The sequence below is a fragment of the Ascidia mentula genome, chromosome 9, assembly GCF_947561715.1.
Source record: "Ascidia mentula chromosome 9, kaAscMent1.1, whole genome shotgun sequence".
Lineage (NCBI taxonomy): Eukaryota > Metazoa > Chordata > Ascidiacea > Phlebobranchia > Ascidiidae > Ascidia > Ascidia mentula.
This window is the reverse complement of record NC_138574.1, coordinates 3208239-3230382: the sequence shown is the minus strand read 5'-3', so window position 1 is coordinate 3230382 and position 22144 is coordinate 3208239. Positions and strand designations below refer to the sequence as shown.

At 36.4% G+C, this 22144-nt stretch overlaps 2 protein-coding genes and 1 long non-coding RNA gene across 3 annotated transcripts; all 3 read left to right on the top strand.

Annotated features, from left to right (window-relative positions):
• Positions 1–2053: 2053 nt before the first annotated feature.
• On the top strand, positions 2054–5820 carry LOC145913839 (zinc metalloproteinase nas-39-like). Its single transcript, XM_083001599.1, has 11 exons — positions 2054–2119; positions 2398–2585; positions 2651–2798; positions 3682–3747; positions 4034–4099; positions 4165–4358; positions 4439–4586; positions 4674–4718; positions 5014–5058; positions 5300–5484; positions 5815–5820. Exons 1-11 carry the CDS (start codon positions 2059–2061, stop codon positions 5818–5820), a joined length of 1152 nt encoding a protein of 383 aa, XP_082857725.1. The 5' UTR covers positions 2054–2058.
• A 1280-nt stretch (positions 5821–7100) lies between these two features.
• On the top strand, positions 7101–8029 carry LOC145914403 (uncharacterized). The gene is made up of 3 exons (XR_014403379.1): positions 7101–7227; positions 7514–7567; positions 7853–8029. It is a non-coding gene; the product is annotated as an uncharacterized LOC145914403 (long non-coding RNA).
• A 514-nt stretch (positions 8030–8543) lies between these two features.
• LOC145913838 (CUB and sushi domain-containing protein 3-like) lies at positions 8544–22144 on the top strand. The gene is made up of 37 exons (XM_083001598.1): positions 8544–8694; positions 9736–9801; positions 10049–10114; positions 10180–10373; positions 10453–10600; positions 10687–10731; positions 11770–11835; positions 12122–12187; positions 12252–12445; positions 12525–12672; positions 12759–12803; positions 13186–13230; positions 13664–13729; positions 14018–14083; positions 14149–14342; positions 14422–14569; positions 14655–14699; positions 15082–15126; positions 15559–15624; positions 15911–15976; positions 16042–16235; positions 16315–16462; positions 16549–16593; positions 16976–17020; positions 17453–17518; positions 17931–18124; positions 18205–18352; positions 18441–18485; positions 18946–19011; positions 19299–19364; positions 19674–19712; positions 20492–20633; positions 20689–20774; positions 20844–20933; positions 21308–21449; positions 21505–21590; positions 21924–22144. Coding segments are annotated over exons 1-37 (3534 nt in total). The 3' UTR covers positions 21926–22144.

The window sequence follows — 22144 nt, the reverse complement described above, 5'->3', positions numbered from 1 at the left end:
GTTGAAAACGGTAAATTTACTTCTCTAAAAATGCCACAATAAAGGTCAATGCTGACTTTAAAACATATGAAATCAATTCAAATGCAGAGAAATAAAGGGAACCTTCATCTGTCTTAAAAAGGGGTTTAAAATATGCGCTTGCATATGATCAGCACATTAAAAGAACATTCGAACGTTAGGAATTTTGCCAAAATGTTGTTTTGGGTCAGTCAAAACACAAAAACAATGATGTATCCAATCATAGCAATACATATTGCTTAATACTGCTCTTCTGGCAAACTTTATTGTATTTACGTTTCTCGACGTTTATGTGCCTCAAATCGTCCACTGTGGTAGACTTAGATACCTCCTCCTGATGAAGGCTGTTGCATAATAGCCGAAACGTCGAGAAACGTAAATACAATAAAGTTTGCCAGAAGAGCAGTATTAAGCAATAAATATGCCTGGCAGCATCAGTAACAATTTATAGCAATACATATATTTTCCTGCAAACTATTTTGTGAGATGAGAAGGTTAAAAGCTACCAATGCTTTCGTTTATTAAATATCAGGACTTCAGGTCGTGAGAAGATTGCAATTTATAATTTCTGTCAGTGACGTGAATTTGGATGATGGAATTTTCCAGTCCAATACGTGAGAGTTCTTCGTGTTGTAACTTTTGCTTGAGACGTGATTTCCAGTCATTTCCCTCCGTTGGCCAGGTCACTACGATTTGCGACATTTACTGCAATCCATGGAATAAATTGCTAGGATTCATTCTAAATTAATCTGATTAATTAGTATGCCTGGCAACAAAAATAGCAGTATATTCATTCTAAATGTTTAAACATTTAAGTTTCCTCAAATACTTCATATAGGAATATATTGCTTGCTTGTGCACTGCTTTTATAAAGGACTGACTATGAAACCACTTTATTAGCACGAGCTTTCGCGAGATTGATCTCGCTTCTTCAGGTGCCGCAAATAACGTGTCAAATAAAATGATATAGGGAGTACAACATTCACAGTAATTTTTCCAAACAAGACAGTATAGCTTCTAATTCATATGTCAAGCGGAAGGCGATACAGATAGACAAAGAGAGTCAGAAAAGAGAGAGAGAGAGAGACAGAGAGAGAGACAGAGAACCCAGCAGCCAATTTTGACTCGAACCTAAAAAGAGCTTCCCTCGTTGTGATCAGCTTTTATGTTTAATTTAGTCACTTTTTAGCAGGGTCTGCTTCAATTTTTGCGTTATATCTAGACGACTCCTTAGTTTGTCCATTAAACATTCATCGGATTTTCCATTGATGTGCGATTTGTTCCACCTAAATGTTTTTGGTATTGTGTCCAAGTGTTATGCCAAAGAAATTGAACCAAATACAACAAACAAACAAAACTTTTATGGATTTTAATTTTAACATTATTAATGTGTGCAAAAAGAATCATTATATTACATAATTTTGAATGTATGGAAAGCTATAGAAAAGGTTACCTTTGTGCTTAAAAACTTGCGCGGTGCCAATAAGCATTTCGATTTTCATTAACACCATTTGATGCTTAATTAGACATTTAAGCAAAATTCACATTTTTATTGTTAATTCTAATGGAAATGCCAGTGTTAAATCTGACTGAAAAACTCAGACGAAATCGTCAAATATGATTTTCGTTGTGGCTTCGCCGGGAAATTTTGGAAATTGATCATCGCACGTTTTCTGATTGTTTGGAAACATCCAAACCACGAGTTTCGTAACCGGAATACTGTTGATTAATTAACCCAGTCACGTTGTTGGTTGCGTCAGTGCATGATTTGCAACGTGATCTCATGCCTGCAGCAAACGTTTTTGGAAATAGTTTCGGCCGGCGAGACTTTTGACAGTGTCACGTGTGTTTGCAAAAAGCTTTTCGCGACGCTGGATCTTATTCAGAGATGACACAGTAAAAACTATGAGTAACGACATTCGAAAAATTCTTAGGTATGAAAATAGTTGAGTACAGCGGTAATTTATTTTAAGGTAACAAAGGTTTCGTGCTCTTGGAACTGATCCTTTATTATTTTGTTATTTCTTTGAAGCAATACAGATGGGTTTTAGTTGTATTCATTTTGTTGTGGCAGTGGGAAGTTGTTTTGTCTTGTCAGAAGGTAAGTTTTTTGTGACGCATTGTTGTTGCACTCAGCACGGGTAATCACGAGTTTTCTTGTTACATAATATGATCTACAACGGGGTAGAGATTCAGGACAACCATTTCTGCCATGTTGACAAAATGTATTCTTTAATTTCGATTGGAAAACTGCCGGATCCAAAAAATCCAACCGGATAATTTGCAAACGGGAACACAACTATTATATTCCAAATCTTATGCGTTGGGACTCAAGCTTGCAATTTTTTTTACAAACAAACAGTTATCATTCATTTGCAGCCATACAATGTGGAGTTGCGAACCGTACACTTTCTATTGGAGGAAGGTACGTGCTAACATCACCGGGTTGGCCGGAAAAATATCGTAACAGAGAAAACTGTGAGTGGTTTTTCGAGGCACCTGAGGGTCACGTGATCCGTTTTGTCGTCGAATTGTTTAACATTGAGAACAGATGGGATTTTTTTTATGTAAGTATTGATAATATTTGTGTCAATGTAAGACAGCATCTGTATCAAATTGTTGAAAATTATAGGTGTTCGACCACCATGGTGAAAACCGAACATTTACTGGAGTTTTGAGAAGTGGTTACAATTTTACTTCAGGAAGCAGATCTGTACAAGCTCGATTTACATCTGATTCAACCGTGACCCTGCCCGGGTTTTCAATCGTATACGAAGCAAGTAGGTGATTTTGTATTCGTCAGCCCAAATTTATCCCACATCAAATTATTCAATTCAAATGTAAATTTGTTTTGTTATTTTTTTTGTCAAAAAATTACAAGTCGAAGTAATTTCGAAACACAGCACAAAAATCCTAATTTGCAAACCAATAAACTTGCCTGCAAAAGATTGTATCAGTTAATATCACACAAGAGGAACAAGAGTCTTTTTTACACAAGGAAATCAGCACCAGCAAGTGTAATGCAAACATTGAAATATTTTTTAGTAATTTAAAGCTCTTCTGGCAAAAAGAAAAACTTGTTTGTTCGACGTTTCGGTTGTTATTCAAGAAACCTTCATCACCATTAACCACCGTTCAACCAGGGGGCATGTCGTGCAGACCGTTTATCAAATTGCGATAAACGGGTGGAATTGATAAACGGTCTGCAAGACATGTCCCCTGGTTGAACGTGATGGTCTTGCGCACCTCGAGGCGCTATGCTTTAGACCTCGGTATCGTCCTGTTGGCGCGCATTTTCTATTAATTGGTGTCCCCCCCCCCCCCTCTCCCCACTTCTTAGCTTGTGTTGTTTCTTTCGCCTTCTTTGCCTTTTTTTGCTCTTTTTTTGCTTTATGCGCGCGTGACTATTTATCGCCGTGTGGGCGTTTTTACTTCATTATCCTGATGAAGGTCTGTTAAATAACAACCGAAACGTCGAACAAACAAGTTTTTCTTTTGCCAGAACAGCTTTTAATTACTAAATAGTATGCCTGGCAGCGTTAGCAACAAACTATTCAAATATTTTATACGAAACATAATGATATGCGCTTTCACAAATCGATAAAAAATTCGAATCATGTGAACCAAAAAAATTTACATTCTAATTTATGTTTTTTTTTCAAGTATCCACAACAACACCTGTGGAAACAACGACAAATGCAGGTTTACATCATTTCGGAACCACAACAGGTATAGAAATGTGAACTTGGCGATTCCATTCAGTATATTACATCGGTGTAAGGATCCACAGAGTTTACATAATTGTTCAGGTGGTCCGCGAACACAAAGTATTTGAGAAATCTGATATGAGGTTATACCTTAAAATTCGATTATAATTTTTGCTCCCAAATTGCAAATCAAGTTTCAGTCACATATCTTGATTTACAAACAAACCCTAATTGCATATAATAACATTCCTTCAATTGCGAATCCACGTTTTGCGCAATGATCATTGACACTTATTTTGTGTTAAAAGTTTCTGCTACACCAGTCGTGGAAACAACGAACAATGAAGGTTTTGAAAATGTTGAGCATACAACAGGTAGAAATGTGGACTTAATGCCATTGTAATACCTGGGAGCAGGATTTATTCACGCTATAATGTAGGCATACCACCGCGATGCGGCGCGACAAACCGCATTGCCAGAGTGGGCGTGAAGCAGAATTTGACGTCACCGGGTTGGCCTGGGAGATATCGTAACCGGGAAAACTGTCTGTGGTTGTTTGAAGCACCTGGAGGTCACGTGATCCGTTTCGTGGTCAACTCATTTACAACCGAACGGCTCTTTGACTACATATCAGTAAGTGGTCTTTCCAGTGCAATGCACCGTAAACGATTTGCTAATATATTAAGGTAAGCATTTTCTAAATTGTGATACAGGTGACGGGTGCGAGAGGTCCGATGAATCGTATTAGTGGCACCAGGCAAACTGGTTTTACGTTTGAGTCGTCAAACAGAACGATTCAACTTCGTTTCACTTCGGATGGAAGTGTTACTAGTTTCGGGTTCTCCATGAGTTATGAAGCAAGTACGTATGTAAAAGTAACATTTTTACAAAAAAAATTCATAGAATGTTGATATTTGACAATTCACAACTCATGCGTATTGGTTGCAGTTTTAGCGAGAGAACTGGATAACGGTACAACACCACGATCTCCAAGTAAGGCAATAACAGTGATTTGCATTTAAGAGATCAAGTATTTGTAGCAAAAATTTCTAAGGCTACAAAATGACTGACTACAAAGTTTTATGTATTTTTTATTATACCAGTTTCATACTTTGTTAATGTTACAATGGTGCCTCTGCAAGAGAAAGTCTTTCACAAAAGCTATTGATTGCTATATTCGTCATGTTTTATCCTATACGTTTGTAAGCAATAAGAATCCGGCATATAGGTGGCCTCCGTAGGAAGAAAGTCCTGTTTTTTTTGGAAAGTTATATCTTTGTTGTTGTAGTCACAGCGGTAATTGAAGTTGAAACGACGCCCCAGCCACTGGATGGTAAGTAATAGTAAAATGGCAATGATGAAGAACTTTGTAACAATAACAAGAAATCACTTGGAAGTTCTAAACTCTGGCAGTTTTAACACTTTGACACAATCATCTATTTATTAGTTTAAAATATCTAATAGGCGGTCTCAGTGGCAAAGTATTTTTATACAAAGTGCACAGGGTTGTATTATATTATTCTTGGAAAAGTTTATCAAATATTTTCAGACAATATCCATTGACTTGTTTTCAGATGGTTGCGGATCTTCATATCGTCAAGCGATCGTCGACGTTTCCCAAACACTTACGTCACCGGGTTGGCCTGGTAACTATGGAAACAACGAACTCTGTGATTGGAATTTTGTGGCACCTCCAGATCACGTGATCAAGTTTGTGATAGAGTCGTTTTACGTCCACGTGTGGGGTGACTACCTTCGGGTGAGTTTCTTTCCGTGTTATTCGCGTTAGATTGATGTTCTTTAAAAAGTAGAATTGCGACCCTCGCAAAAAAACTATAAAAACAGTTATTACAAATGTTTTTTTCTGAAATATTTAACTGATTAACAAATAATTATATAATCTTATGAAAACGATTAATTATGTAATCTTAAGATCATATAATCACAATAAAATCATCAATAAAATAATCATCTCACTGAAGCTTATCGTTTTGCTACTCTTTGTGAGTCATTCTGGATATCGATTTAACAACTAATTTCCAAAAAAAAAGAACTTGTGATGGTTTTTGTCAAACTATTATTCGCACAGGGATAACAACACTGAATGATACATGATATCGTTTCTGAAAGGAATGTTTTTCGTGGGTTGCAGTACAGTAAAGATTAAAAATAACTGCTTTACTTGTGTCCATACTATTCCATTAGTTAAGTCATATTATGAAACAGCTTATTCTTGGGTTTTTTGAAAATTCTGCTCGCTTTTGTCAAATGCAACATATATGATTCTAATTTAATAAATATGTATTTTGGGTATGTTTTGTCAGGTGTACGATAACGGAACCCGCATACGATCGTTTTCTGGTTACCTTCAACCCGGTTCAAGCCTGACTTCACGAACTAACCTCGTCCAAGCAAGGTTTCGTTCCAATAGAGCTGGAACAGCACAAGGTTTTAATATTACCTACACAGCAAGTATGTATACACGATAATTAAGGATAAGTTTAGGTTGTTCATTTTTAGCTGAAATGCGATACATGTTTGGCATAGAAGGTCCAAGTACTTGTGTGGCAATACTACTTCCAGAAAAATTTATTAAATGATTTATATTGGTTTTCCTGGATCAGATAACAAATTATAATATATTCGGTACTGAAATAAAATTTCTCCTCAATTTAAAATAAATCAAAACAAAGGATCTTTTAGATACGATCGATATGATTTTGATCAATTTAAATGCAAGTTATCTCTTGCAGTTCTGAACAACATCACGACAACACCAACAGGATTATGTGAGTAATTTTTAATATGTTCAACTAAACAACCTTGTCTCTTACAGATCTTTACATTTCGAGTTGGTAATTACCTTCTTTCAACTTCAGTTTGTTGAGTTGATTTTCCTCTTTTATAGCACGTTGCGGGCCACAGCAAAGAACAGCAAGTATTGGCGTCACAAACTTGTTGACGTCACCCGGTTGGCCTGGTGACTATGAAAATAATGAGAATTGCGAGTGGTTTATCAGAGCATCTCCAGGCTACAAGATTTTGTTTTTGATCAATTCCTTCGACACGGAGGGAAGATACGACAGATTATCGGCAAGTTTCATTGTATTAAAACTGTATAAAAAGTAACACTAATCTTGTTTTGGAATGGATCGTCTGATCATAATCACAAATCCTTTTTAAGATTTCACACAGGTGGATCTGGGTAGAAGTGTTTGGTGTTAAGTGCATTTGCTACAGTAAAGGAAAACAACATATATATTTACAAACAAAAACAGGCCGATTGCATTGTGTGTTAGAGAATTAAGCTCTGTTGAATTTTACAATTATTTGTTAATTATGACCTTACAGGTGTTCGATGGTCAGAACAATACAATAGGAGTTTTCGATGGAATTCTTGTAAGAGGATCCAACCTGACTTCGCCTTCAAACTTCGTACGGGGAACCTTCACAAGCGACTTCTACGTCACCAGGCCTGGCTTCTCTATCAATTACACAGCGGGTAGTGTTACCAGATTGCATAGAGCAGTTAGTGAAACTTAGATGAAGAATAATCGTGTCACGTTGTATAAACTACTTAATACGGAAAGCACTTTTAAGCAAATGTTTAATATGGATGAACTAAATGTACTAAGACTTCAACATGCACCTGTTTTTGATATTGATCATAACTCGCTATTGGTGAAAATGGAATTAAAGTTTTATTAAAATTTAGTCCAGCTGTTTGTCAATGCAAATTTATTTAGGTTATGTATATCTATACAAACAATAAATGGTCTTCTTTACAGTTAGAGGTGTTCAAACAACTACATCAGCGGTAACTACGGCTCCATCACGAAATAGTAAGTTATCCTAAGCTTAAATAATGTTTGTTTCCAAGCAATTGCAACAAATGTTCATGAAGACACAAGATTCCCATAAAAACTGGATCAAAACCAAGCATTCTAGCTAGCAATTATCGGCGGGTCCTAAACAATACCTCCAGTTTAGTGGTAGTCAACTGATAAGAACCTACGTCAGTTTGATTAGCGATTTTGCCTGTTTATAAACGCGCATAACATGTTTTTAGCCAAAACATTAATCGTTGTTTATCAAAGTGATTCTGACTATCCGAACTTGGTTTTCAGATTCTTGCGATCAACTGGTATACAGAGCTGAAGTAGGAAACACTTCAGTTATCACGTCACCAGGTTGGCCTGGTAACTACGAAAACAATGTGTACTGTACGTGGTATGTGTTTGCTCCTTTTCGTGAACAAATCCTTTTTGTGGTGGACTCGTTTAACACCGAAGCAAACGTTGATATCCTCCAGGTAATACTTCCGCTAAACTTTTTCTCGGTGTAACTTAGCCAATGTCCTTGTATGGTTATCTAAGTTTTTAAAATTACAACGATTAAAAGTAAAATATATTGCGTCGTAATGTCGTTTCTTGCAACAAAACACACAATTTTGTCAGGTGGCTAAATACTTGCAACCTCCTCTGTCTATCAGTGGAATCAAAGATCGTGGTTACAATTTTACCGTGCGATCCGGGTTTGCAATAATAACATTTGCTTCCAATTCGAGAATTACAGCTCCCGGATTTTCCATTAACTTTACTGCAGGTAAGTTCTTGTTGGAGTCGATTGCCGTGGTATTGATCGCGCGTACTTACAGTGAAGAAGAATATTTATCTAAAACACCAAACATATGTTACTAGTTGTTTCCACGAAAGAAGAGACAACAAGAGTCGCTTTTTATATACGAAAAGCTTCAGATTTTACAACATGACATACTGTAATGCAAATATTCAAATAATCATTACGAAATAAACCGGTATGACTAAGTTTTTCATAAATCGTCAAAAAATTGAAATATGTGCACGAGACAGAATTTACGTTGCAATTTTTGTTTTTATTCAAGTATCCACAGCAACACACGTGGATACAACAACAAATCCAAGTTTGCAACATTTTGAAACCACAACAGGTATATAATTGTGAACTTGGCGAATAAATTCATATACTACATTGGTATAGGGACTTGACAGGGTTTACATAATTGTTCAGGTGGTCCGCGAACCCAATGAAGATGAGAAACCTGATATGGGGGTTATACCCTAAAATAGATTTACGAAATTTTTATTGAAATTCCAAGTCAAGTTGAGTCACTTACATTGAATGAAAGACATTCCCTAATGGCATCTAATAACATTCCCTTAATTGCGAATCCACGTTTTACGCAAAGGTCCTTTACAATTAATTTTTGTTAAAGTTTCTACCACACGAGGCATGGAAAAAACGAACAATGAAGGTTTAGAAAATGTTGAACAAACAACACTTGGACTTAAATCCTATGCAATACCTGGGAGCAGTATTTATTTACGCTGTAATGTAGGTAATCTACCGCGATGCGGCGCGACAAACCGCACTGCCAGAATTGGCGTGAAGCAGAATTTGACGTCACCGGGATGGCCTGGTAACTACGAAAACAATGTGCACTGTGTGTGGCATGTGTTTGCTCCTTTTCGTCAACAAATCCTTTTTGTGGTTAACTCGTTTAACACCGAAGCAAACGTTGACATCCTCCAGGTAACACTTCCACAAAACGTATTCTCGATGTAACTCAGCCAATGTCCTTGTTTGGTTATCTAAGTTTAAAAATTACAACGATTACAAGTAAAATATATTGCGTCGTAATGTCGTTTCTTGCGACAAAACACACAATTTTGTCAGGTGGCTGAATATTTGCAACCTCATCTGTCTATCAGTGGAATTAAAGATCGTGCTTACAATTTTATCGTGCGATCCGGGTTTGCAATAATAACATTTGCTTCCAATTCGAGAATTACAGCTCCCGGATTTTCCATCAACTTTACTGTGGGTAAGTTCAAATTGCTGTCAGTTGCTGCAGCTTTGTTGTGATTACTTACAGTTAACAAGAATATTCATTTAGTGCACAACATTATGTTATTAGTTGTTTGCACGCACGAGTAAAGAATTCACGTTCTAATTTTTGTTTTTATTCAAGTATCCACAACATCACCCGTGGAAACAACGACAAATCCAGGTTTACAACATTTCGAAACCACAACAGGTATATAATTGTAAACTAGGCGATTCCATTCAATATATTTTATCGGTGTAGGGACTCCAAAGAGCTTTAAAATGATATGAATTCATACCTCAAAATTCGATTACAAACTTTTTCGCCGAAATTACAAATCAAGTTTCAGTCACATATCTTGATATACAAACAAGTCCTAATTACATAAGTTAGATTTTTCTAATTACTCATCTACTTTTTACACAATAATCATTGGCAAATATATTTGTGTTAAAAGTTTCTGCTACACCAGTCGTGGAAACAACGAACAATGAAGGTTTCGAAAAAGTTGAAACTACAACAGGTAGATATGTGGACTTAATTCCATTGCAATACCTGGGAGCAGGATTTATTTACGCTATAATGCAGGCATACCACCACGATGCGGCGCGACAAACCGCATTGCCAGAGTGGGCGTGAAGCAGAATTTGACGTCACCGGGTTGGCCTGGGAGATATGGTAACAGGGAAAACTGTCTGTGGTTGTTTGAAGCACCTGAAGGTCACGTGATTCGTTTCGTGGTCAACTCATTTGCAACCGAACTAGGCTTTGACTTCTTATCAGTAAGTGGTCTTTCCAGTGCAACGCTCCAAATACGAGTTGCTTATATATTAATGCAACCATTTCTTTATTGTGATACAGGTGACGGGAGCAAGAGGCCCGGTTTACCGTAATAGTGGCACCAGGCAAACTGGTTTTACTTTTGAGTCGGCAAACAGAACGATTCAACTTCGTTTCACTTCGGATGGAAGTGTTACTTTATCAGGTTTCTCCATCAGTTATGAAGCAAGTACGTATGTAAAAGTAACTTTTTTTTGAAAAATTCTAAAGTATGTTGATAATTGTCAAATCACAAGTCATGCATATTGGTTGCAGTTTTAGCAAGAGAACTGGATAACGGTACAACACCACGAACTCCAAGTAAGGCAATAACAGTGAATAGATTTTAAGAGATCAAGTGTTTGTAGTAAAAATTCTCAGGCTACAAAATGACTGACTACAAACATTCACGTCAAATAACTTGGACCAGTTTCGCACTTGGTAAATGTCACAATGGTACCTCTGCAAAAGAAAACCTTTCACAAAATATATTGCTTGCAACGCTATTAACCAATAAACACTTATTTGTGGTTGGACAGTAATAATATTTATTTTGTCCAAACCACCAAACAATGACAACAGTCGTAATGATTCAAGCTATACGTTTGCAAGCAAGAGTCAGGCAAATCGGTAAACTTAGTAAAAACAAAAGTCCTGTTTGTATTCAATGAGATATTTTTTGTTGTATTCACAACGAAAATTGAAGTTGAAACGACGCCCCAACCCCTGGATGGCACGTAATAGTAACATGGCACTGATCAAGAACTTTGTGACAATAACAGGACATTACTTGGAAGTTCTAAACTCTGGCAGTTTTGACACTGTGACACAATGATCGATTTATTTGCTTGAAATACCTAATGGGCGGTCTCAGTGGCATCACCGTGTTTTCGGAATTGTAGAGCATTATATCAACGTGATTCAAGACACATAAGCAAATATCTACTAATCAAATATATGTGTATAGTGATGAATGTAAGTAATTTGGTCGAAAAAAGATGCGATCTTGGCCATGTGTACATCAGCTAAGCATTTTGATGCGTTTTAACTTTACTGCGGTTAAGTTTTTTATTGGAGTCGATTGTTGTAGTATTGATCGCGCGTACTTACAGTTACCAGCAAGAATGCTTATCTAGAGTATAAACATAAAGTAATTAGTTGTTTCCACGAAAGAGGAGACGACAAGAGTCGTTTTTTTCGCACGAAGAGCTCTAGATTTTACAACACTACATAATGTAATGCAAATATTCAAACATTCATTACGAAACAAACTGATATGCCTAAGTTTCTTAAATCATCATAAAATTGTAGTATTTGCACTAGATAGATTTTACGTTCTAATTTATGTTTTTGTTTAAGTATCTACAACAACACCTGTGGAAACAACGACAAATGCAGGTTTACATCATTTCGGAACCACAACAGGTATAGAAATGTGAACTTGGCGATTCCATTCAGTGTATTACATCGGTGTAAGGATCCACAGAGTTTACATAATTATTCAGGTGGTCCGCGAACACAAAGTAGTTGAGAAATCTGATATGAGGTTATACCTTAAAATTCGATTATAATTTTTGCTCCCAAATTGCAAATCAAGTTTCAGTCACATATCTTGATTTACAAACAAACCCTAATTGCATATAATAACATTCCTTCAATTGCGAATCCACGTTTTGCGCAATGATCATTAACACTTATTTTGTGTTAAAAGTTTCTGCTACACGAGTCGTGGAAACAACGAACAATGAAGGTTTTGAAAATGTTGAGCATACAACAGGTAGAAATGTGGACTTAATGCCATTGTATACCTGGGAGCAGGATTTATTCACGCTATAATGCAGGCATACCACTGCGATGCGGCGCGACAAACCGCACAGCCAGAGTTGGCGTGAAGCAGAATTTGACGTCACCGGGTTGGCCTGGGAGATATGGTAACAGGGAAAACTGTCTGTGGTTGTTTGAAGCACCTAGAGGTCACGTGATTCGTTTCGTGGTCAACTCATTCACAACCGAACTAGGCTTTGACTTCTTATCAGTAAGTGGTCTTTCCAGTGCAACGCTCCAAATACGAGTTGCTTATATATTAATGCAACCATTTCTTTATTGTGATACAGGTGACGGGAGCAAGAGGCCCGGTTTACCGTAATAGTGGCACCAGGCAAACTGGTTTTACTTTTGAGTCGGCAAACAGAACGATTCAACTTCGTTTCAATTCGGATGGAAGTGTTACTTTATCAGGTTTCTCCATCAGTTATGAAGCAAGTACGTGTGTAAAAGTAACTTTTTTTTGAAAAATTCTAAAGTATGTTGATAATTGTCAAATCACAAGTCATGCATGTTGGTTGCAGTTTTAGCAAGAGAACTGGATAACGGTACAACACCTCGATCTCCAAGTAAGGCAATAATAGTGATTTGAATTTAAGTGATCAAGTATTTGTAGCGAAAATTTCTCTGGCTACAAAATTACTGACTACAAACTTGTATGTCTCTTTACTTATACCAGTTTCATACTTTGTAAATGTTACAATGGGGCCTCTGGAAAAGAAAGTCTTTCACAAAACCTATTAATTGCAACGGCATTACCCAGCAAATATTAAAGTGCGTATTTGTGGTTGGACAGAAATAATATCTATTTTGTCCAAACACCATAAAAAGTCTGATACAATAGCGGTAATGATTTAACCTATAGATTTTTTAGTAGGAATCCGGCATATTGGCAAACTCTGCAAAACTAAAGTCCTGTTTGTATTTGTTGAGTTATATTTTTTGTTGTAGTCACAGCGGAAATTGAAGTTGAAACGACGCCCCAACTACTGGATGGTAAGTAATAGTAACTTGGCACTGATAAAGAAATTTATCTTGGAGGTTCTAAACTCCGGCAGTTATGACACTGTAACATAATCATCTATTTATTAGCTTAAAATATCTAATAGGTGGTCTCAGTGCCACCATCGTGTGTTCGTATAGCATTATTAGAGTGATTCCAGACACTTAAGTAAGTATCTACTACTTAAATATATGTGTAGCCTATATTAATGAATGTTATTAGTTGTTTCCAAGCAAGAGTAGACGACAAGAGTGGCTTTTTACACACGTAAAGCTTCAGATTTTACAACATGACATATTGTAATACAAATATTCAAATAATCTTTACGAAATCATCTGATATGCTTAAGTTTTTTACAAAACGTTTAAAAATTGAAATATGTACACGAGATAAATTAGACGTTGTGATTTATGTTTTTCTTTTAAGTATTCACAACAACACACGTGGAAACATCGACAAATCCAGGTTTACAACATTTCGAAACCACAACAGGTATAGAAATGTGAACTTGACGATTCCAATTCAGTGTATTACAGTGGTGTGGGGACTCGACAGGGTTTACATAATTGTTCAGGTGGTCCGCGAACACAAAGTATTTGAGAAATCTGATATGAGGTTATACCTTAAAATTCGATTATAAATTTTGCTCCAAAATTGCAAATCAAGTTTCAGTCACATATCTTGATTTACAAACAAACCCTAGTTGCATATGATAACATTCCTTCAATTGCGAATCCACGTTTTGCGCAATGATCATTGACACTTATTTTGTGTTAAAAGTTTCTGCTACACGAGCTGTGGAAACAACGAACAACGAAGGTTTAGAAAATGTTGAAACTACAACAGGTAGATACGTGGACATAATGCCATTGTAATACCTGAGAGCAGGATTTATTCACGCTTTTATGTAGGCATACCACCACGATGCGGCGCGACAAACCGCACAGCCAGAGTTGGCGTGAAGCAGAATTTGACGTCACCGGGTTGGCCTGGGAGATATCTTAACCGGGAAAACTGTCTGTGGTTGTTTGAAGCACCGAGAGGTCACGTGATCCGTTTCGTGGTCAACTCATTCACAACCGAACTAGGCTTTGACTTCTTATCAGTAAGTGGTCTTTCCAGTGCAACGCTCCAAATACGAGTTGCTTATATATTAATGCAACCATTTCTTTATTGTGATACAGGTGACGGGAGCAAGAGGCCCGGTTTACCGTAACAGTGGCACCAGGCAAACTGGTTTTACTTTTGATTCGTCAAAAAGAACGATTCAACTTCAATTTACTTCGGATAGAAGTTATACTAGATCAGGTTTCTCCATCAGTTATGAAGCAAGTACGTGTGTATAAGTAACATTTTTTAAAAATTTCTAAAGTATGTTGATAATTGTCAAATCACAAGTCTTGCATGTTGGTTGCAGTTTTAGCAGGAGAACTGGATAACGGTACAACACCTCGATCTCCAAGTAAGGCATTAACAGTGATTTGAATTTAAGTGATCAAGTAATTGTAGCGAAAATTTCTCTGGCTACAAAATTACTGACTACAAACTTGTATGTCTCTTTACTTATACCAGTTTCATACTTTGTAAATGTTACAATGGTGCCTCTGGAAAAGAAAGTCTTTCACAAAACCTATTAATTGCAACGGCATTACCCAGCAAATATTAAAGTGCGTATTTGTGGTGGGACAGAAATAATATCTATTTTGTCCAAACACCATAAAAAGTCTGATACAATAGCGGTAATGATTTAACCTATAGATTTTTTAGTAGGAATCCGGCATATTGGCAAACTCTGCAAAACTAAAGTCCTGTTTATATTTGTTGAGATATATTTCTTGTTGTAGTCACAGCGGAAATTGAAGTTGAAACGACGCCCCAACCACTGGATGGTAAGTAATAGTAACTTGGCACTGATAAAGAAATTTATCTTGGAGGTTCTAAACTCCGGCAGTTATAACACTGTAACATCATCATCTATTTATTAGTTTAAAATATCTAATAGGTGGTCTCAGTGCCACCACCCTGTGTTCGTATAGCATTATTAGAGTGATTCCAGACACTTAAGTAAATATCTACCACTTAAATATATGTGTAGCCTATATTAATGAATGTTATTAGTTGTTTCCAAGCAAGAGTAGACGACAAGAGTCGCTTTTTACACACGTAAAGCTTCAGATTTTACAACATGACATATTGTAATACAAATATTCAAATAATCTTTACGAAATCATCTGATATGCTTAAGTTTTTTACAAAACGTTTAAAAATTGAAATATGTACACGAGATAAATTAGACGTTGTGATTTATGTTTTTCTTTAAGTATTCACAACAACACACGTGGAAACATCGACAAATCCAGGTTTACAACATTTCGAAACCACAACAGGTATAGAAATGTGAACTTGGCGATTCCATTCAGTATATTACATCGGTGTAAGGATCCACAGAGTTTACATAATTATTCAGGTGGTCCGCGAACACAAAGTAGTTGAGAAATCTGATATGAGGTTATACCTTAAAATTCGATTATAATTTTTGCTCCCAAATTGCAAATCAAGTTTCAGTCACATATCTTGATTTACAAACAAACCCTAATTGCATATAATAACATTCCTTCAATTGCGAATCCACGTTTTGCGCAATGATCATTAACACTTATTTTGTGTTAAAAGTTTCTGCTACACGAGTCGTGGAAACAACGAACAATGAAGGTTTTGAAAATGTTGAGCATACAACAGGTAGAAATGTGGACTTAATGCCATTGTAATACCTGGGAGCAGGATTTATTCACGCTATAATGCAGGCATACCACTGCGATGCGGCGCGACAAACCGCACAGCCAGAGTTGGCGTGAAGCAGAATTTGACGTCACCGGGTTGGCCTGGGAGATATGGTAACAGGGAAAACTGTCTGTGGTTGTTTGAAGCACCTGAAGGTCACGTGATTCGTTTCGTGGTCAACTCATTTGCAACCGAACTAGGCTTTGACTTCTTATCAGTAAGTGGTCTTTCCAGTGCAAAGCTCCAAATACGAGTTGCTTATATATTAATGCAACCATTTCTTTATTGTGATACAGGTGACGGGAGCAAGAGGTCCGTTGAATCGTAACAGTGGCACCAGGCAAACTGGTTTTAGTTTTGAGTCGGCAAACAGAACGATTCAACTTAAATTTACTTCGGATGGAAGTGTTACTTTATCAGGTTTCTCCATCAGTTATGAAGCAAGTACGTATGTAAAAGTAACTTTTTTTTAAAAAATTCCAAAGTATGTTGATAATTGTCAAATCACAAGTCATGCATGTTGGTTGCAGTTTTAGCAGGAGAACTGGATAACGGTACAACACCACGATCTCCAAGTAAGGCAATAATAGTGATTTAAATTTAAGTGATCAAGTAATTGTAGCGAAAATTTCTCTGGCTACAAAATTACTGACTACAAACTTGTATGTCTCTTTACTTATACCAGTTTCATACTTTGTAAATGTTACAATGGTGCCTCTGGAAAAGAAAGTCTTTCACAAAACCTATTAATTGCAACGGCATTACCCAGCAAATATTAAAGTGCGTATTTGTGGTTGGACAGAAATAATATCTATTTTGTCCAAACACCATAAAAAGTCTGATACAATAGCGGTAATGATTTAACCTATAGATTTTTTAGTAGGAATCCGGCATATTGGCAAACTCTGCAAAAATAAAGTCCTGTTTGTATTTGTTGAGTTATATTTTTTGTTGTAGTCACAGCGGAAATTGAAGTTGAAACGACGCCCCAACTACTGGATGGTAAGTAATAGTAACTTGGCAGTGATAAAGAAATTTATCTTGGAGGTTCTAAACTCCGGCAGTTATGACACTGTAACATAATCATCTATTTATTAGTTTAAAATATCTAATAGGTGGTCTCAGTGCCACCACCCTGTGTTCGTATAGCATTATTAGAGTAATTCCAGACACTTAAGTAAATATCTACTACTTAAATATATGTGTAGCCTATATTAATGAATGTTATTAGTTGTTTCCAAGCAAGAGTAGACGACAAGAGTCGCTTTTTACACACCTAAAGCTTCAGATTTTACAACATGACATATTGTAATACAAATATTCAAATAATCTTTACGAAATCATCTGATATGCTTAAGTTTTTTACAAAACGTTTAAAAATTGAAATATGTACACGAGATAAATTAGACGTTGTGATTTATGTTTTTCTTTAAGTATTCACAACAACACACGTGGAAACATCGACAAATCCAGGTTTACAACATTTCGAAACCACAACAGGTATAGAAATGTGAACTTGACGATTCCAATTCAGTGTATTACATTGGTGTAGGGACTCGACAGGGTTTACAAAATTATTCAGGTGGTCCGCGAACACAAAGTAGTTGAGAAACCTGATATGAGGTTATACCACAAAATTATATTTTTTTCTCCCAAATTGCAAATCAAGTTTCAGTCACATATCTTGACTTACAAACAAGCCCTAATTGCATATAATAACATTCCCTTAATTTCTCATCTTAATTTTATCCAATTGTCTTTGCCACTTATTTTGTGTAAAAATTTCTGCCACACGAACCGTGGAAACAACGAACCATGAAAGATTAGAAAATGTTTAAACTACAATAGGTAGATATGTGGACATAATGCCATTGTAATACCAGAGAACAGTTTTTTGTACGCTATAATGCAGGCATACCACCGCGATGCGGCGCGACAAACCGCATTGCCAGAGTGGGCGTGAAGCAGAATTTGACGTCACCGGGTTGGCCTGGGAGATATCTTAACCGGGAAAACTGTCTGTGGTGTTTTGAAGCACCTGAAGGTCACGTGATCCGTTTCGTGGTCAACTCATTTGCAACCGAACCGAACTTTGACTACATATATGTAAGTGGTCTTTCCAATGCACTGCGCCGTCAACGATTTGCTGATATGTTGATGTAAACATTTTGTGTATCTTGATACAGGTGACGGGTGCAAGAGGCCGGTTGAATTCTATTGGTGGCACCAAGCAACCTGGTTTTACTTTTGATTCGTCAAACAAAACGATTAAACTACGTTTCACTTCGGATGGAAGTGTTACTTTATCAGGTTTCTCCATCAGTTATGAAGCAAGTACGTATATGTAAAAGTAACTTTTCAAAACAAAATGTCAAAGAATGTTGATATTTGTCAAATCACAAGTCATGCATATTGGTTTCAGTTTCAGCAAGAGAACTGGATAACGATACAACACCACAATCTCCAAGTAAGACAATAACACCGAATTGATTTTAAGAGATCAAGTATTTGTAGTAAAAATTTATAAGGCTACAGAATGACTGACTACAAACTTTCATACACGTCCTTTAAACTTGAACCAGTTTAGCACTTTGTAAGTGTCACAATGGTGCCTCTGGCTCCACCGTGTGTTCGGAAATGTAGAGCATTATCAGCGTGATTCTAGAAACATAAGCAAATATCTACTAATCAAATATATGTGTAGATTGATGAATGTAAGTAATTGGGTTGAAAAAACATGCGCTCTTGGCCATGTATACGTCAACTACGCACAAAAAGCTTCAGATTTTACAACACTACATATTGTAATGCACATATTCAAACATTCATTACGAAACAAACTGATATGCCTAAGTTTCTTAAATCATCATAAAATTGTAGTATGTGCACTAGATAGATTTTACGTTCTAATTTATGTTTTGTTTAAGTATCCACAACAACACACTTGGATACAACAACAAATCCAGGTTTACAGCATTTCGAAACCACAACAGGTATAGAAATTTGAAGTTTGCCAATCTATTCAACATATTATATTAATGTAGGGACCTCACATCGTTTACAAAATTGTTCAGTTGGTCCGCGAACTCAAAGAAGTGGAGAAACCTGATATGAGGTCATACCTCAAAATTCGATTACTAACTTTTTCTCCAAAAGTACATATGCAGTTTCAGTCACATATGTTGATTTACTAACATGTCCTAATTACATATGTTAGATTTTTCTGATAGCCTATCTACTCTTACACAATAATCATTGGTGAATATATTTGTGTTAAAAGTTTCTGCTACACCAGTCGTGGAAACAACGAACAGTAGAGCTTTGGAAAATGTTGAAACTACAACAGGTAGATAAGTGGACTTAATGCCTTTGTAATACCTGGGAGCAGGATTTATTAACGCTATATAGGCATGCGGCGCGACAACAGTCTTTTTGCGTAACCAGTTTCGTACTTTGTAAATGTTGCCTCTGCAAAAGAAAACGTTAAACTAAAGATGTTTTTACAACGCCATTATCCAGCAAACGTTAAAATACTCATTTGTGGCAGTATTAATCTATATTTCGTCCAAAGTACCAAAAATTACGCAGATCGGTAAACTTCGTAAAATGAGTCGTGTTTGTATTTGTTGAGTTATATTTTTTGTTGTTTTCACAGCGGAAATTGAAGTTGAAACGACGCCACAACCACTGGATGGTAAGTGAAAGTAACTTGGCACTGATGAAAAACTTTATCTTGGATGTTCTAAACTCCGACAGCTATGAAACTGTAACATAATGATCGACTTATTAGCTTAAAATGTCTAATGGGCGGTCTCAAGGGCACCGCCGTGTGTTTGGCAAAGTATTATTAGCGTTGATTCAAGACACATAAGAAAATATTCATCACGAAATCAGAAGTTGTCCCAAGCTTAAATTATGTTTGTTTCTATAGACACAAAATCCCGACAAAAACTGGATCAAAAACCAGTATTCTAGCTAGCTATTACCTGCGTGCCTTAAACAATATCCCTAAACAATATTTTGTTGTAGTCAATTATATTAAGAATGTACGTCAGTTTGATTAGATTTTCTTTAAACACCAACCACAACAATGCCAGTAGCACCATTTATTGGTAAGACATGACTCAACACAATACAGATTCCAAAACTTTTGGTACGCTCATGCTTGGCAATTTCAGCTTTTCTATTTCGTATTATACGCCATGTATTTTGCACAAGACTCTTATTTCATATCGTAATATTCAAAAACAAAATGGCAACTGTATAAAAAAACTTTATTTTATTGGCATAATATCGGAGAAGATGTTAACTCATGATATCATTATGTTTGTTTTCAAACATTTCCATTGAACTTCTTTGAGACCACTCGTGGCATTGGTAGAATGAATTTCCACTATAATTGTACGCCGATAACAAGCATGTCTATACAATGCAGTAGAAAGTCTCACAAACTTCGTTTTGTTTCTGTTCCAGAATGTATTGAAGGTATTGGCACGTCGTACACGGGAATGAGGGACGTGACATCATCAGGGATTACGTGTCAGCGATGGGACGTTAACTCTCCTCATCAACCGAATTTCATTCCAAGTGATGGTGGCAACCATAACTTCTGCCGGTAAGTTCTCTAAAGGGAAGATTTTCACACTATTTCATGCACTTTCTGTTCGCAGAAATCCTGATGGAGATATTACAGGAACTTGGTGTTACACAACTGATCCAACAATACGGTGGCAATACTGCAACATAACCAAGTGCTGTAAGTTAGGAAAAAAAACTTTATGATATAGTTTATATATTGAAGCCCAAAATATTTCGTTCATTTTAGTTCCAGTAGGAGGAGAGACAACAGGAACAAGTTCTGTTTCGACTACAAATGTATCACCAACCACAACAATGTCAGTAGCACCATTTATTGGTAAGACATGACTCAACACAATAAAGATTCTGAAACTTTTGCCACGCTCATGCTTAGAGGCAGACTTCTTGCTTCAGCTTTTCTATTTTGTATTATACGCCATGTATTTTGCACAAGACTTTTAGTTCATATCGTAATATTCAAAAACAAAATGGCAACATGTATAAAAAAAACTTTAATTTATTGGCATAATATCGGAGAAGATGTTAACTCATGATATCATTATGTTTGTTTCCAAATATTTCCATTGAACTTCTTTGAGACCATTCGTGGCATTGCTGGAATGAATTTCCACTATAATTGTACGCCGATAACAAGCATGTCTATACAATGCAGTAGAAAGTCTCACAAACTTCGTTTTGTTTCTGTTCCAGAATGTATTGAAGGTATTGGCACGTCGTACACGGGAATGTGGAACGTGACATCATCAGGGATTACGTGTCAGCGATGGGACGTTAACTCTCCTCATCAACCGAATTTCATTCCAAGTGATGGTGGTAACCATAACTTCTGCCGGTGAGTTCTCTAAAGGAAAGATTTTCACACTATTTCATGCACTTCCTGTTCGCAGAAATCCTGATGGAGATATTGCAGGACCTTGGTGTTACACAACTAACCCAACAACAAGGTGGCAATATTGCATCATCCCAGAGTGCTGTAAGTTTAAAAAACAACTTAGTGAAATTTTACTCCTTACAAACTGATAGAAACGTTTTGTTGCTGACAAGTATAATCAATGATTAAGCTCAGCATTTAAACTTCCAAGTGGGAATACCATAGCATCTAAAGTCTCATTATTATTTTTTTTTTTAAACATATGAATTGGCAACACCGCTCCATTTTGTTATTTCCTGACTGTAAAAATAAACTTGACAAGCCGATATTGTTAATGTTAAGAAAACGAACGATATTTTTCGAAATAATGATGTTTTGGTGTAAGGAATACACTATGTGCAGCATCAACATTTTAACATTGCAAACTATGTATAGGATCACTCGGGACCATATGATGAACCTGGATGGCAAAGGACATATGTACTTGGATGTGAAATTGTGTGTCTTTCTTTTATTGCAACGTATCTATTTCTTCACCAGCATGACTTTGACGCTTTAATTAACTCCAGTGTTCCAAAGTTATACGACACCCTACTATTGTATAACCAAGCATGGCATAACCTAACTACACATTATAATACACTTACATTCTAGCA